Source organism: Lithobates pipiens, unplaced genomic scaffold (genome assembly GCF_037356315.1).
Source record: "Lithobates pipiens isolate NorthernLeopardFrog02 unplaced genomic scaffold, aLitPip1_a1.2 Scaffold_8, whole genome shotgun sequence".
In the NCBI taxonomy this organism is placed as follows: domain Eukaryota; kingdom Metazoa; phylum Chordata; class Amphibia; order Anura; family Ranidae; genus Lithobates; species Lithobates pipiens.
Window position 1 is genome coordinate 4,536,086 of NW_027507903.1, and position 15,511 is coordinate 4,551,596.

General features: G+C 44.6%; 1 protein-coding gene across 10 annotated transcripts in view; it reads right to left on the reverse strand.

Moving 5' to 3' along the window:
- Positions 1–15,511, reverse strand: part of KIF23 (kinesin family member 23) — a 65,257-nt gene that overhangs the window by 46,032 nt on the left and 3,714 nt on the right. For all 10 annotated transcript variants that reach the window (XM_077472685.1, XM_077472681.1, XM_077472678.1 and 7 more), the window contains exons 2-3: positions 4,212–4,278; positions 3,877–4,005 (exon numbers count right to left, since the gene is read on the reverse strand). In XM_077472685.1, the coding sequence (XP_077328811.1) occupies positions 3,877–4,005; positions 4,212–4,278 (196 nt within the window). The remainder of the gene's footprint in view (positions 1–3,876; positions 4,006–4,211; positions 4,279–15,511) is intronic.

Below are 15,511 nucleotides of genomic sequence, written 5' to 3' on the forward strand. Positions count from 1 at the left end.
CCAACTCACCTTGAAATGTACGCTTTTCACGTTCGATTATAGTTCTGCCTAGAAATAGACTTCCTAGCTTTAATTAGTGTCTGAATTACTGACACAGGAAAGCTTCTATCCTTCAGCACCTGGGATGGTAAAGCAGGATGGAAGATCGGCCTTTGGCATAGCAGATCCAAGACTAATGAAGACCTGCGTAACAGCCACGACAGAAGCTTGAGAGGAGGAAAAGCGTATATCAGATGATACTGGCCCCATCAGAGCTCCGTCAAAGGATCCAAAGATCTGGCCACAAATGTCTGCACCTTTCTGTTGATCCAGAATGCCAATAGATCTACGTCAGGAGTGCCCTAGAGCAGACATATCTGCTGAAACACATCCTGATGAAGGGCCCACTCCTTTATCCAACACCTGCCAGCTGAGGTAATCCACCTGCCAGTTGTCCACCCCTGGAACATGGACAGCGGAGATGGCTGGAACGGGGCGCTTTGCCTACCGGAGAATGCCGACGATTTCCAGGGCTACGCACACACTTTGTTCCTCCCTGATGGTCGACATAGGCAACCACCGTGGCATTGTCCGACTGAATATGTACCGGAAGCCCCTGAAGACGAGCCGTCCAATCATCCAGACAGTCTGATCGCCTGGAGTTCTAAGATGTTGACAAGTAGCCTGGACCCCTCAAGCGTCCCTGAGCAGAGTTCAGTCTCAGGACTGGACATACCGTATCCTCTTTTTTTGGGGACCGTAAACAGATTTAAATAGAACCTGTGGAAACATCCGACACTGGAACAACCACCCCCTAAAAGTAACAGGTCTTGCACTGCGCCCCGGAGGGCTAGTAAGCGATCTAGGCACATCGGAACGGAAAAAAAAAAATTATGTTTGGGGGCAAGCCTGGAACTTTATATTGTAACCAGACAGAATCACTTAGTGGACCCACGTTTATCAAAGGGCCCGGAAACCAGTGAAGACTTCACCCACCTAGGATGCGGGTGAGGGCACCCCTTCATACCGAAGGGGCCTGGAGAAACCCGCTCTTGGTTTGCCTGACCAGGGGTCACTTGGAACCTCCCAAAGGCAGCTTGAAAGCTTTGAGCCCTTGTCAGCAGACCATGAGGGACACAAAAAAAACAAAAAAAAAAAAAAACAAAAAAAAACAAACCACACACACACACACACACACACACACACACACACCTGTGCGCCGAGAAGGACGGACCATGCTTGCAACGATGCCCTTTCCCTTGAGATTGTGGAAGTACCCTTTCCCCCGTGACACTCTTAATATCATTCAGAGTGGCCCCAAACGATCGCACGGAAAAGGCAAATCAGTTAGGGCGTTTTTTTTTGTTGTTTTTTGAGGCCTGGTCCACAGCCCAACAATAACACACGCCAAAAAGTACCACCACTTAAACAACCAGCTTAGAAAGCAAGGGAGCTGTGTTCAAAGAGGCATTGCAGACAAACTGTAGCCCCTGATCCACCAATTCAGCGAAGGCAGGAGGATAATGTTCACCCTCCAGATCATGGCCCAACAGCTTCGCCCACTCGGTCAGCGTTTGAGACACCAGGGCAACAGCCAAGACCAGCTGAAGCACCGAACCCGCAATAGTGAACATAGTGAAGCCCAGAGACTCCACCTTCCTGTCAGCCAGATCTTTAAAGGCTGGAGTGTCTTCAGCTGGAATCAGGGTGGCTTTGTTCAATCGAGAGACCGGGGGATCCACCACAGGTGGAGTCCTCCACTTCTTAAGACTTTCCTCAGAGGGCTAATGCATAGCAAAGCGTTTTCAGGACTGCAAAAGGGATGTCCTCATTCTTTATAGACGAATTTGTAAAAATATGAGGGATAAGGGAACACTTTCAATGTGCGAGGCGGCTTGTGGGTGCCAAAGGAGACCGGCCACGCCGCTGCAGCCTACATTTTCAAAGTTTCCCACACTGATCCAATCAGTGCATGCACTAGCGCCTTCTCATGCGCAGGCACAGGGGAGGAGGAATCATCCTCAATGTCTGAAAAGTCTGGGAGCGTGGCCGCAAACCCCCCCCCCCCCAGGGTGGGACGCGTCCAAATCAGATTCAGGATCCGACGAGATAGATGAAGGTGAAGGCAGGGACAGCTTCTTGCCACTGCCCAAGAGCCACCTCCACCCAGGACGCAGACTCCTCCAGGACCGCTGTCAGTGCGTCAAAGGATGGCTGGGACCCAGAGGGACCTGCAGCATCAGATTGTAGGTCCCACTTAAAAAAAAAAAAAAAAAAAAAAAAAAAAGCCAGGACTAGAGATCCCAGCAGGGAACTAGGTCCTTACGCCTGACTAAGCAGAAAAAAAAATAAAAAACACTGAAAGGCCTATAGCAGAGGGGGGGGGGGGGGTGTATACCACCTAGGTCTGCCCATAGGCGTAGCCAAGTCTTTTCTGCCCAATTTCCTACTTTTGCAGGGTTGTAGGGGGCAGTATAACCCTGTGGTTCTGAATGAGGAAGCACTGTGCCAGTCAATGGAGAAAAAAAAAAAAAAAAAAAAAAAAACACGCACACCAACAACACACACACACACGTTAAGGCCCATACACACGATAAGACTTTTTGACAACAAACATGCAAATTAGCTGTTTTGGAGCAACATCCGACCGTGTGCAAACTTTTTTGGTTTTCATCTGACTTTTGTTGGCTGTGCGAACGGACAAACTTTCTGGCAACAAAAGTCCGATGGAGTAAAGTCTGATCGTGTGTACAGAAAACCATAGGACTTTTGTACAAAGTACAAACAGGCATGCTCAGAACCAATGCAAAAGATCAGACACCAATACAGAAGTTGACCAAAGGTGGCGGTAAAGAGCAGAAAAACCACATGATTTGGTGAAAGTTGGCTGAAAAAGTCCTGCCGTTGATATGCAATACAAGTTCACGGCCGACGCCCTTTGTACAAAAACCCACGGGAAAGTTTGTACAAAGTCCTATCGTGTGTATGAGGCTTAATACTTACCTGCTCTATGCAATGGTTTTGTACAGAGCAGCCCATATCCTCTTCTCAGGTCCCCAGCCAGTGACCTTGGCACCTATTCTCCATATGCCCCCATAGCAAGTCATTTGCTGCGGGGGCACACAATGTGTGCTGGCTCCCGAGCTGTGTGCATTTATGGAGCCACAAAGGACGCAGGCCTTGACCCCCCCCACCCCATTGCCTCATCACAGAATTTGATTGACAGCAACCAGGGTCAATGGATATAGATTCAGCATTGTGCAAGACTGCATCTCCTCCTCTTCACACAGGACTCTAGTAGCAGCCACTCAAATTATGAGAGTAGGATGTGGGGGGTAGGGCCAAGTTCCACTGTGTGTCTATGGAGCTCAGGAGCGAGTGGACACCGTGTGCACCCCCCTCCCAAAGCAAAAACAGATTGCTAAAGGGGAAGGAGGAGTAGGATCAGGGCCGCTATGTGCAATCCCATGTCACATAATAGGGGAGCATAACAGATTTTTTTTTAAATTGACTTTGGTAACACTAATATAAAAGGCAGTGATGGCGAACCTCGGCACCCCAGATGTTTTGAAACTACATTTCCCATGATGTTTAACTAGAGTGCATGAGCATCACGAGAAATGAAATTCCAAAACATCTGGGGTGCCAAGGTTGACGACATACCAGTTAAGACAGCATAGTAGAAGCAAATTCCATTTAGACTCTCTCTGAAAAACTCCCTTCTGAACAAAGCAGGTGGGGGGAGAAGAGGGAGGATTACGTCTGTATAAATTGAGCTCTGAAAATAGCTTCTCTCTCCAACAAAAGAATGTGAATGTAAAACCAATAGTTACCTTTATGTTAAAAAACAAAACAAAAAAAAAAACCCCCATTTAAGAATCAGAAGAAAGTTCTCACCTCTTTGTATTCCCCATTCCTGTTTACTTTACAGCCATCTGGTTGGTGGAGTTGCACAGTGGTCTCATTGATGACTTCAATGCAGCACTCCTGGTCCGGCGGACTCAGAGGGCGCACTCTACAGTAGACCTAAGGAAGCAAAATTTGTAACAGAGTTAAAGCACAGTACAACACTAGAGTACACAACATTATCAGAGCTGTAAACTACTCAAAAAAAAAAGTATTCAAACACGCCAAATTCTGTTAAGCAATAAAACTACAGTATTGGATGACTACACTCATGAACACTGTGGTGAGGGGAGATGGATATATAAAAAAAGATATATGTAACTTACACCAACGGGATCTTTCTGCTGATTAGACGGCTTCTTGGGAGCGTGCCTCCGTGGAGGTTTGGTTCGGCTACAAAGAAAAAAAAAAAAAAAAAAAAAGAACAGAATGTAAAAACACATTTATTAGACATAAAAATAAATAATAAAAAAAAAAAGTAGTGTATGACAGCCCTATATAGGCTGAAAATGTCATTGAGCTCCTGGTGTTTGTTAAAACTGGATTTTCTCCCCCCAGCCTCATCCAATCATTTATTGTTCCTGGGAAGTACTTTTTCGGTTGTACTCACTCCTACTTCATTCAGGCAGGGGGGTCATCTCCTTGGCCTGCAGCCTCCTGGGATATTACCTTACACATCCCAGAATGTGAGATTACATAGTAGGGGGGTCTTGTTGTATTTTTATCCAAAAATGGTGAAAAGAGTGAAGGTCTGCATTAAAATGCAACTTAAAATTAGGGCTTTTTAAATTACAGCTGGCTCCCAACTTGGTCAAAGAAAGCAAGAAATAAAAATAAAAAATACACACACACACACACACACCACTGCCAACTCCTTGATTGGACAGAATGGCTCCTGAAAAAAAAAAACGATCTGGTGTCCTTGTAAGTTTCCGTCCACTGAACTACAAAAGCACAGGTTCCTCTTCAGGCCTGGTTTACACCGATGCAACTTGGGTCACATATTTCTTCCAATGGTGATGTTCACATCAATGCAACTTTTGGAAAGGGTTCCGTTTAACTTTGGTGTGATGCAGTGCAATTTTGTGATCGCACCAACACAATTGTTGGTCCAATTTTGCCATCAATTGTTATTGGTTAGGTGGCGGCACCTGTCGGTGTCCTAACAGCCAGTGACTTATCCCTACCATCAGGGAACACGAGTCTTTCCTGATGACAGCAAGTAGACTAAAAAAGCATGTATGTATGTATGTATGTATGTATGTATGTATGTATGTATGTATGTATGTATGTATGTATGTATGTATGTATGTATGTATGTATGTATGTATGTATGTATGTATGTATATATATATATAAAACCCACACACCACAGCATCTCACCTTCACATTTTTGTAAATCTTTTCTTCTCTCTTTTCATGTGACAACACTGAAGAAATTACACTTGTCTACAATGTAAAGTAGTGAGTGTACAGCTTGTATAACAGTGTAAATTTCCTGTCCCCTCAAAATAACTCAACACACAGACATTAATGTCTAAACTGCTGGCAACAAGTGAAAGTGTCCAAATTGGGCCCAAAACGTCACTAATTTTGTGTGCCCACCATTATTTTCCAGCACTGCCCTAACCCACTTGGGCATGGAGTCCTCTTCCCCTCCTCCATGATGACATCACAGAGCTGGTGGATGTTGGAGACCTTTCGCTCCTCCACCTTTCGTTTGAGGATGTCCCACAGATGATCAATAGGGTTTAGGTCTGGAGACATGCTTGGCCAGTCCATCACCTTTACCCTCAGCTTCTTTAGCAAGGCAGTGGTGGTCTTGGAGGTGTGTTTGGGGTGGTTATCATGTTGGAATACTGCCCTGCGGCCCAGTCTCTGAAGGGAGGGGATCATGCTCTGCTTCAGTATGTCACAGTACAGGGGTTGACAAATTTGCTTGGAATCTAGGAGCCAGCTTAAAAAGTTAGGAGCCGGGTCCGTGACGGCGATCCGGACCTGTCCCTGGCCTGACATGGAGACGAGTGAGGGGAAGATAGCAGCGCCGTCGCCGCCCCCCCCGTCCCCCCCCCCCCCCCCGTCTCCAAGTCATTGCCCATAGCTCTTAGAGGGACATTTTATTTATTTTTTTCAAATGACAATTTTTTTTTCAATTGCATTTTAGTGTAAATATGAGATGCGAGGTCTCTCTGACCCCAGATCTCATATTTAAGAGGACCTGTCATGCTTTTTCTATTACAAGGGAGTTTTACATTCCTTGTAATAAGAATAAAAGTGACACAACATTTTTTTTTTTAAAAGAACAGTGGAAAAAAAAAAAAAAGTTAAAATAAGCAGAAAAAATAATAATTTTTAAACGCGCCCTGTCCTGCCCGCATATAAAATCGGTGTTCGAACCACACATAGGAGGTAGCGCCGTGATCGGTAGAGCGAGAGCAATAATTCTACCCCAGACCTCCTCTGTAACTCAAAACGTGCAACCTGTAGAATTTTTTTAAACGTCGCCTATGGAGATTTTTATGGGTAAAAGTTTGTCGCCATTCCATGAGCGGGTGCAATTTTGAAGCGTGACATGTTGGGTATCAATTTACTTGGCGTAACATTATCTTTCACAATATAAAAAAAATTGGGCTAACTTTACTGTTGTCTTATTTTTTTATTAACTAAATTATTTTTCCAAACAAAAGTGCGCTTGTAAGTCCGCTGCACAAATACGGTGTGACAGACAGTATTGCAACAACCACCATTTTATTCTCTAGGGTGTTAGAATAAAAAATATATATAATGTTTAGGGGGTTCTAAATAAAGGGACGAAGATGCAGGTAATATAAAACAGGCAGAGGAAACTTTGCAGAGGAAATTAGCATTGCTGGTTTGTCATACCAACAACGACCACAAGAGGGCGCCAGATTCCATAAGGAATCATAGGACCGCAGAAGGCCTCAAAGCCGCGGCCTAAATTTTCGGCCGCCGGCGGAACGGCCCGACGCGATCACGCTGGGGGGGTCCACAGAGACAGGATACCCCCAGCTGTGCTGCCCCAGGCGCGAGGTCGCTATTTCTAGTCGCCAATGCGACCTGGCGACCGGGTTTTGTCGAGCCCTGTCACAGTACATGTTGGCATTCATGGTCCCCTCAATGATCTGTAGCTCCCCAGTGCCGGCAGCACTCATGCAGCCCCAGACCATGACACTCCCACCACCATGCTTGACTGTAGACAAGACACACTTGTCTTTGTACTCCTCACCTGGTTGCCCCCACACACGCTTGTCACCATCTGAAGCAAATAAGTTTATTTTGGTCTCATTAGACCACAGGACATGGTTCCAGTAATCCATGTCCTTAGTCTGCTTGTCTCCAGCAAACCATTTGCAGGCTTTGTACATCTTTAGAAGAGGCTTCCTTCTGGGACGACAGCCATGCAGACCAATTTGATGCAGCATATGGTCTGAGCACTGACAGGCTGATCCCCCGCCCCCTGTATGGTCTTGGACACCGTGCTGCAGCTCAGTTTCAGGGTCTTTGCAATCTTCTTATAGCCTAGGTGAGGGAAATGCAATTAGCGGACCTCCAGCTGTTGCAGAACTTCAAGTCCCATGAGGCATCACCAGACTGACAGCCACAAGCATGACACCCAGAGGCAGAGGCATGATGGGACTTGTAGTTTTGCAACAGCTGGAGGTCCGCTAAGTGCATATCCCTTGCCTAGGCCATCTTTATGTGGAGCAACAATTTTTTTTTCAGATCCTCAGAGTCCCTCGGCTCTTGATTGGATAGATTGACAGCAGTGGGAGCCAATGGCTGTGCTGCTGTCAATGAAATCTAATGACGCAGTTGTCCAGGGGACAGGGGCAAATCTGGCATTCTATGCACGCAAATTCTGGACTCGGGAACACGCCCGCAAGGTAACCCCCTTGGGAGAGCGCTTTTACTGATATGGGGGGGAGGAGCCGCCAGGGGACCCCAGAAGATGAGGATCGGGGCACATTGTGCAAAACAAACTGCACAGTGGAGGCAAGTATATGTTTGTTGGAAAAAAAAATAAAAAAAAAATAAAAGGAACGAAAAAGAAAGAAGGTTTACAATCACTTTAACAAAGTCATGTTTTGAAGCAAGTGTAAAACTAACCCTTACACTGTTATACAAGCTGTACACTCACTACTTTACATTGAAGCAAAATGTCATTTCTTCAGTGTTGTCACATGAAAAGAAAAAATAATAATTTTAAACTCTTATTTTTGGTTTCGGTTTCCAGCCAAGCGCACCCTGCATGTTCAGTGACAAAAGTTTCCATTCGGTGCACCTCCAGTAAAATGCAATATATTGCACTTCTTTTTGGATAACCTACATTGAAAAACGTTCCCGTGAGGGGAACACCTTGCTGGTGGAAGCAAAAGGAGTCCATGACTTTGTAGTCTACCCCCAAAAGCAGCGTGCGGCGTTCTGCGGCTGTACCTAGAGGAGGGACTATACACAGACTCTGCCATACATCCTACCCAGCAGCGGACATCCTTCCCGGACAGAGCGGATGAATACTATGTGAAATGCCCATTCCTTTCATCTGTTTGAGTGCATTTGCCTTTGATCTTGTTCATAATAAATATCTACTTTTATGCTACGCTTAGAAGGCGCCGCTTTTTGTTTTTATATGTACTCCCGAAATCTGTCAGCTACCAGAGCAAAGGGTGGGAATATTCTGTACTGAGCCAATCAGCTCAGCACATCAAATATGACGTCAGGGGAAATGCCAACAGTGCCCCATCTCAGCACCTCTGTACAAGACCTCGGGGTGTCTGTGCTACACTTACTGCTTGGGTTGCACCGAAATTTCCGCTGCCGAAACATATCAGCTGATCACTGCCTTCTCGGCCATTTCCGGAAAGAGAAATCACACCGATAATTGTGCTGAAAATGGGGCGGGGCACCCTTTGTGCCACCCATTGCGAGGGGTGGTGTTCTGGAGTGCCTGCCCTTATTCTCTCCTCGACCATGCTGCAGGGGGGGCCCGGGTGGGAGATGGGCTCCCCCCCCCCCCCCACCAAGCATTGGCTGCATATGGAATTGGGCTCACCGATCCTCAGCCGATGTGTAAATCGACAGTGCAGGAGCTCAGACTCTGAAAATGAAAGCAAGGGAGAGGTGTCTAGTAGTGTGTGCTGTGCTCTCTGCCTCCCCCTTCTGTGCAGTACCCGGCATTGAGAGTGAGTGAAGGTATAGTGCTGCAGCTGCCGATTTTCAAAAAGGCGATCCATATATGGGTTTATGCGCACGTGCGTTTTATATGTGTATGTTTATATGCACTGGTCAGGCACAGGCAGGCTGAATGACGGGCACTGGTCAGGCACAGGCAGGCTGCATCAATCTCCAGCACCATGTCCACAGCCTCTGACCATCTCCTGTATAAATTTTTTTTTTTTTTTTTTTTATATATAAATAGTCACGTTCAGTATGCAAATATTCAGATACCTGAAACCAATACTTTCAGGCTCGGTTCTTTGAGCGATCAGTGGGTTGCTGCGAGCTCCATGAGTCCAGCAGCGGGTCCCGCGGACTCTACTCTATATCCGCGGGCATACTCGCGATCGCCTCACGGAGAGGAAGAAAGGGGAGATGCTAATGTAAACAAGCATTGCCCTGTTCTGCCTAGTGACAGTGTCACTGATCAGCGTCATGTCACACACAGCCCCCCTTGATATTTCTTGGACCTACAGGTAAGCCTTAATCTACGCTTACCTGTATGTCAAAGTTGGTTGTAAGGACATACATACATACATGATGGACTTGTGTCTTTTTTCAGCCTGACTATGTAACATACACACTTCACATTGAAAAAGAGCAAAAAAAATAAATAAAAAAAAAAGTTAATTTGTGAATAACTTTTCAATGCTTTGTACCATTGCCGACAGCTAAAAGTGAAAACGGCGATTACTAAAACATTTTTGCATTAGTGCATCCCTACTTACTACCATGAGGCCTTGCAGCTTGTTCACTTCTAATTTTTCAAACACAGGAACAATCGGGGGGGGATTTATCCTTCCCTCTATACACCCGCTGCCTGTACATTCCTGTGCAGAGAACAAATCCCGACATACCTCCATCTACAGAATACAGCGCTGTGTGTGTGTTTGTCCCACAACTCCCCACCACTCCCACTGACTGTACACTGGGGAGACATGTACTGCAAGTATCTAGAGGATATGGTGCTCCCCTGCTCCTGAATAGTTAATGGATACGCAGAATTTCACAGCATTTTCCAGATTCTTTACCAAGTCCTTTCTGAGGCGTGAACACACCATGACCTTTGAGCCAGACACACAGCAGACAAAACACGTTTACTTTACTATGCATTACTTACGATTACAAAAAGAAGCAATCCTAAAAAGGACAAAAGATTATTTTGATTGCCACGATTAGCAGACAACTCTGGTCTGATACTGGAAATATTCCTCCTTTTTGTCTGGCCCCCGGAGTGATACTTGCAGGCAAATGAACCGGCCTACAAGCCATACAAGATCACTGGAAAACAGAGGAAATCACCAAAGGCCGGCCATATACTGTTTGAATCTCGGTTGGTTCAGCAGGAAACGGCAAAGATTTGAACCATTAGTGGGCATGCTGAATGTACCAAGTTGATCTATAAAATTGGGTACAACCAGCCTGCCAGATTCTCTTTCGATTATCGCCAGCAGTTGCTAAAGCTGGGAAAAGGAAAAAAAAAAAAAAGTCCCGCTTTTGCGGACTGATGTACAGGTACTAGAGCTGCACAATTAATCGTCAAGAATCATTATCGCGATCTTGACTAAAGTGTTTCACAATTCTTTATATGCAAAGAAATCTCTCTGCTCTTCTGAAGCCACAGCCCTCAAAAATAAAGGAAGAGAAAAAAAACGGGGGAATGTCTGCCAAGAACCACAACATTCTTTATCAGTTGAACTCAAGTATAAACATTGTAACAATTTGTCAATGGAATAGACAGTGTGTAAGGCCCCTTTCACACTGGGGTGCTTTTCAGGCGCCACAGCACTAAAAATATAGTGCCTGTAAAGCTCCCGGAAACAGCTGCTGCGTCTCCAGTGTAGGGCTGAAACTAATCGATTATGAAATGAATCGATTACTATTTTCATAAATCGATTAATCAGGCAGTAATAAAAATGGGGTTAAAGTTAATAAGTCTGATGATATTTACCAGATTAACCATTTAATAGTATATGCGGCATATATCCTCTAATAGTATATACACACACACACACTATATCTCTCCTCTAATGGTATATACAGCATATCTCTTCTAATAGTTTATACAGTATATCTCATATAATGGTGTATATACACAGTATATCTCCCCTCTAATAGTATATATGCAATAGTATATACAGTACATTATATCTTAAATAGTATATCCTCTCAAATAGTATATACACAGTATCTCTTCGGTCAGAGTGGATTAGATATTTTGCTCCCTATCCATATAGTTGGTTATTTATAGTTACCATTTCATATAGAGATATTTAAGAATAAATTGCCTTTTTTTAAACTTTCCATATTAACTAAATTATACACCACACTTTTTTCTAAGGTTATTAACCGATTAAATCGAAACAATAAAATCGGCCAACTAATCGATTATGAAAATAATCATTAGTTGCAGCTCCTACTCCAGTGTGAAAGCCCTCGGACTTTTACAACAGTCAAAAAAGTCCTGCAACCCACATCTTTGGAGCGCTGTAGGAGTGGTGCATTTACCACTCCTAAAGTGCCCCTTCCCATAGAAAACAATGGGGCAGCGCTACAAACCCACCTGCAAAGCTAGCAGAGGTTAAAACTTCCCCGCTAGGGGCCGAATAGCACCGCTAAAAATGACAGTATAGCACCGCTTTACCGCCAGCAACGCCCCAGTTTGAAAGTAGCACAAGTGAAAAAAAAAAAAAAAAAAATGTAACCACTTAAAATACTAAACCTTTTTCTGACGTTTGTTGGTTTCAATTGAAAGTGGTTGTAAACCCTTACAGACAACTTTGACCTACAGGTAAGCCTAGATTAAGGCTTACCTGTAGGTCCAAGAAATATCTCCTAAACCTACACGGTTTAAGAGATATTTGCAAAAAGACAGGCACCGCTGTCTACGGCGCATGCCCATGACAACACAGCACCGGCCAATCGCAGAGCCAGAGCCACGATATCTGGAAAGAAGGCGACGCTTGAGTGTGGAAGAGGGGACAGCGGTGACATCGCTGGCTCCTGTGTCAGGTAAATGGCACATAATGGACTACTATGCGATGCATAAAAGCCCATTATGCTTTACCTTTGCAGGGAGACAAAGAGGAAGTAAAACCCATCAGGGTTTACTTCCTCTTCAAAATCTTTTCTTTTGCTAGGAAAAAATAAAATAAAAAAAATGTATATGTGTGTGTATATACACACACACACACTAAAATGGTGGCTGTTGCATTTTATGTTACACTGTATTTGGGCAGTGGTCTTTCAAATGCAATTGTTTTAAAAAAAAAAAAAAAAAAGTCTCATTAAAAAGTAAACTTAGCTTTTTTTGTGTAATGTGAAAGATTTTACGTTGTGAGAATCGTGATCTTTTTATTCTAAAGCAAAAAAAAAAAAAAAAATCATGATTCTCATTTTGACCAGAACCGTGCAGCTCTAACAGGTACGCAAGTTTGCACAGGAGAGCCGGAATGCCGCAGTACATCTGCGTGAGCTGGTCGGCAAGTGGTTAATTGTACTATTAGGCCGGGTTCACACTATTGCGATGCGGGAACGCCGCGAATCCGCGGCGTTTTCCCGCATCGCATACCTCCCGCCGGCAGTTCACACTGCCCTATGCGGACGGCTGGGGGTGTCAATGTTATGTTAATGACACCCCCAGATCCGTCGGCATATCGCAGTGCGATCTGCCGACTCGCACAGGAATCGGATCGCATGGTGTGAACCCCCATGCGATCCGATTCCGTTGCGGACCCAAAAAAGGGTCCTGTGCGAGTTTGCTGCGGGACAGCTGCGAGTTCAGCCATACTATCTGTATGGCTGAACTCGCAGTGCTACGGAGATCGGATGTGATTTTGCTGTGCGAATCACATCCGGATCTCCCCCGCAGCAGTGTGAACCCAGCCTTAAAGTGGTTGTAAACCCTTACCCTTACCCTAGATTAAGGCTTACCTGTAGGTCCAAGAAATATCTCCTAAACCTATACGGTTTAGGAGATATTTGCCCGAAGACAGGCACCGCTGTCTACGGCGCATGCGCCATAGACAGCGGCGCACAGGCGCACTGAGCGCAGCATTTCCAACAACGGAGCTGCCGCACGTGTCGGCTCCTGTAAGCATGCGCGGGAGTGACGTCATCGCGGCTCCGCCGAATGACAGTGGCGGAGCTGTGAGACCCACCGAAAAGATGGATGCTCTGGACTACAGGGGACAGCGGTGACATCGCTGGCTCCTGTGTCAGGTAAGTGACACATAATGGGCTACTATGCGATGCGATGCGATGCATAGTAGTCCATTATGCTTTGCCTTTGCAGGGAATGAAAGAGGAAGTAAACTCATCAGGGTTTACTTCCTCTTTAAGACACATTCACCATTAAAGGATAAGTTCACCTTTCAGAACACTTTACAAGTTCCACCCATTTTTCCGGTGCAACGTGTTACAGATCCTGCGGCCTCTCCCGAATCTCCAGTGCAACAGCAGGCAAGGGATCTTTTCCCCACACCGGCCCACGTCATTAGTTGCAGTGAATGAATAGACTACAAAGTACCGTCATCGATGGCTGCTGGAGGCTCGTAGTTCTAAAGGAGCAGCGCTCTCCTATATTATTCACAAGCCCTGCAGCTTGTAAACTAGGGCTGAAACTAATCGATTAATCGACAACTAATCGATTATTAAATTAATCGATTACTATTTTCATAATCGATTAATCGGCCAGTAACATAATGGGGTTATAAAAAAAAAAAAAAAAAAAAAAATTAGCCCTTTATAGTACAAAAAGAGCAAATAATCGCTACTGTAAATATTACTTTCACAGTTCTATAGTAAAAAAATAAACCCCTTTACAGTAGTGATTATCTGCTTTTTCTTTTTTGTACTATAAAGGGCTAATTTTAATTTTTTTAAACCCCATTATGTTACTAAACGTCTCAGGCCTGGTTCACATCTATGTGTTTTTTGGCGCTTTTTGCAGAAACGCACTGCAGTTCATTTACATGGTTTCCTATGGGACACGTTCACATCTGTACTTTTTTCAGCCGCTGCGTATTTAGAAAAGATTTGATCTCCGAGTCTGATATTTACCAGATTCACCCTTTAATAGTATATACACAGTATATATCTTCTATTAGTATACACGGTATAGCTCCTCTAATAGTGGTATATACAGTACATCTCCTCTAATAGTATATACAGTATACTTACCATATAGTTTGTTATTTTTTTTACCACTGCATATAGAGATATTTAGGAATAAATTGTCATTTTTTAAAAACTTTACATATTAGCTAAATTATACACCACACTTTTTCTTAAGATTAACCGATTAATCGAAACAATAATCGGCCAACTAATCGATTATGAAAGTAATCGTTAGTTGCAGCCCTATTGTAAAACAGTCAGCCCGTATTGGGGAGGTACAGGCACAAAGCTGCAGAAGCCTGACTTTGCACCCCTGATCACATATACAGTGCTTTGCAGGCTCCTGAATGGGGGGGGGGGGGGGGGGGGGAATACACACTTTTTTTGCCCTGCAAAAAAAATGCATTTATTTAAAAGGTGAACTTAGCCTTTATTTGCAGAGTTGCTCACTATCTGTTTAATTTAAACATTTGCTTCCCCCCCACCTGTAATATAAGGAGGCCATTCCTGGTTTAGAAACTGACCAACAGTACATTGAGGAGAGAGGACAAGGACAGCGCCCCCTACAAAGATCTCCTGCTTTACAACCATCACATGAGAAGCAACAAAACTGGAGGAACTCCATCAGGTCCTGAACACACAAGTGTGAGATGTGGGGGGAGGGGGAGAGAGTCATCCAATGTGAATGAACTGACCGGTCTGTGTCAGGAAATGTTCTTAGAAAGGGGGGGGGAATATTCTATGCAAAGCAGCATTTAGCTCAATATCCCTGGTGACAGGAGGAGGAGGACACTGGGCATGTATTGGGAATGTGCGCCCCTCTATACACATGTATATGAAGGGTAACGGCGAGCTTATTTACACAACAAACCAACATTAGGTCTGATAATGGCCCTTTGTGACCAAATCCAATGCAATATGAATACAATGCAATCCCTGTAATTGTTTGCATTAACATTATGCAAGTGATGATCACATCAAGGGAAGATCGCCATGTCCCTGCTTTGTGGCAGAACCTCAACATTCGCTTACACCACAAATCTCATCCACCGCCCAGATTTAAAACATTGAGAATTTATCATTAAATCGTCCGCTCACCTTTTCAGGATAAATGAAAAAGGTGAAATCCTCAAAACACCAAAGCGCGTTGGCAAGTGACCCGCATGCACACGGCCCTCTCACATTAGTGGCTGCGTCTATGGAGAAGTCGGGTCCTAATAAGCTCCAATGCAATGCCTGCGAGCAGCACCCAAAAGTTGAGCTCAGCCCATTC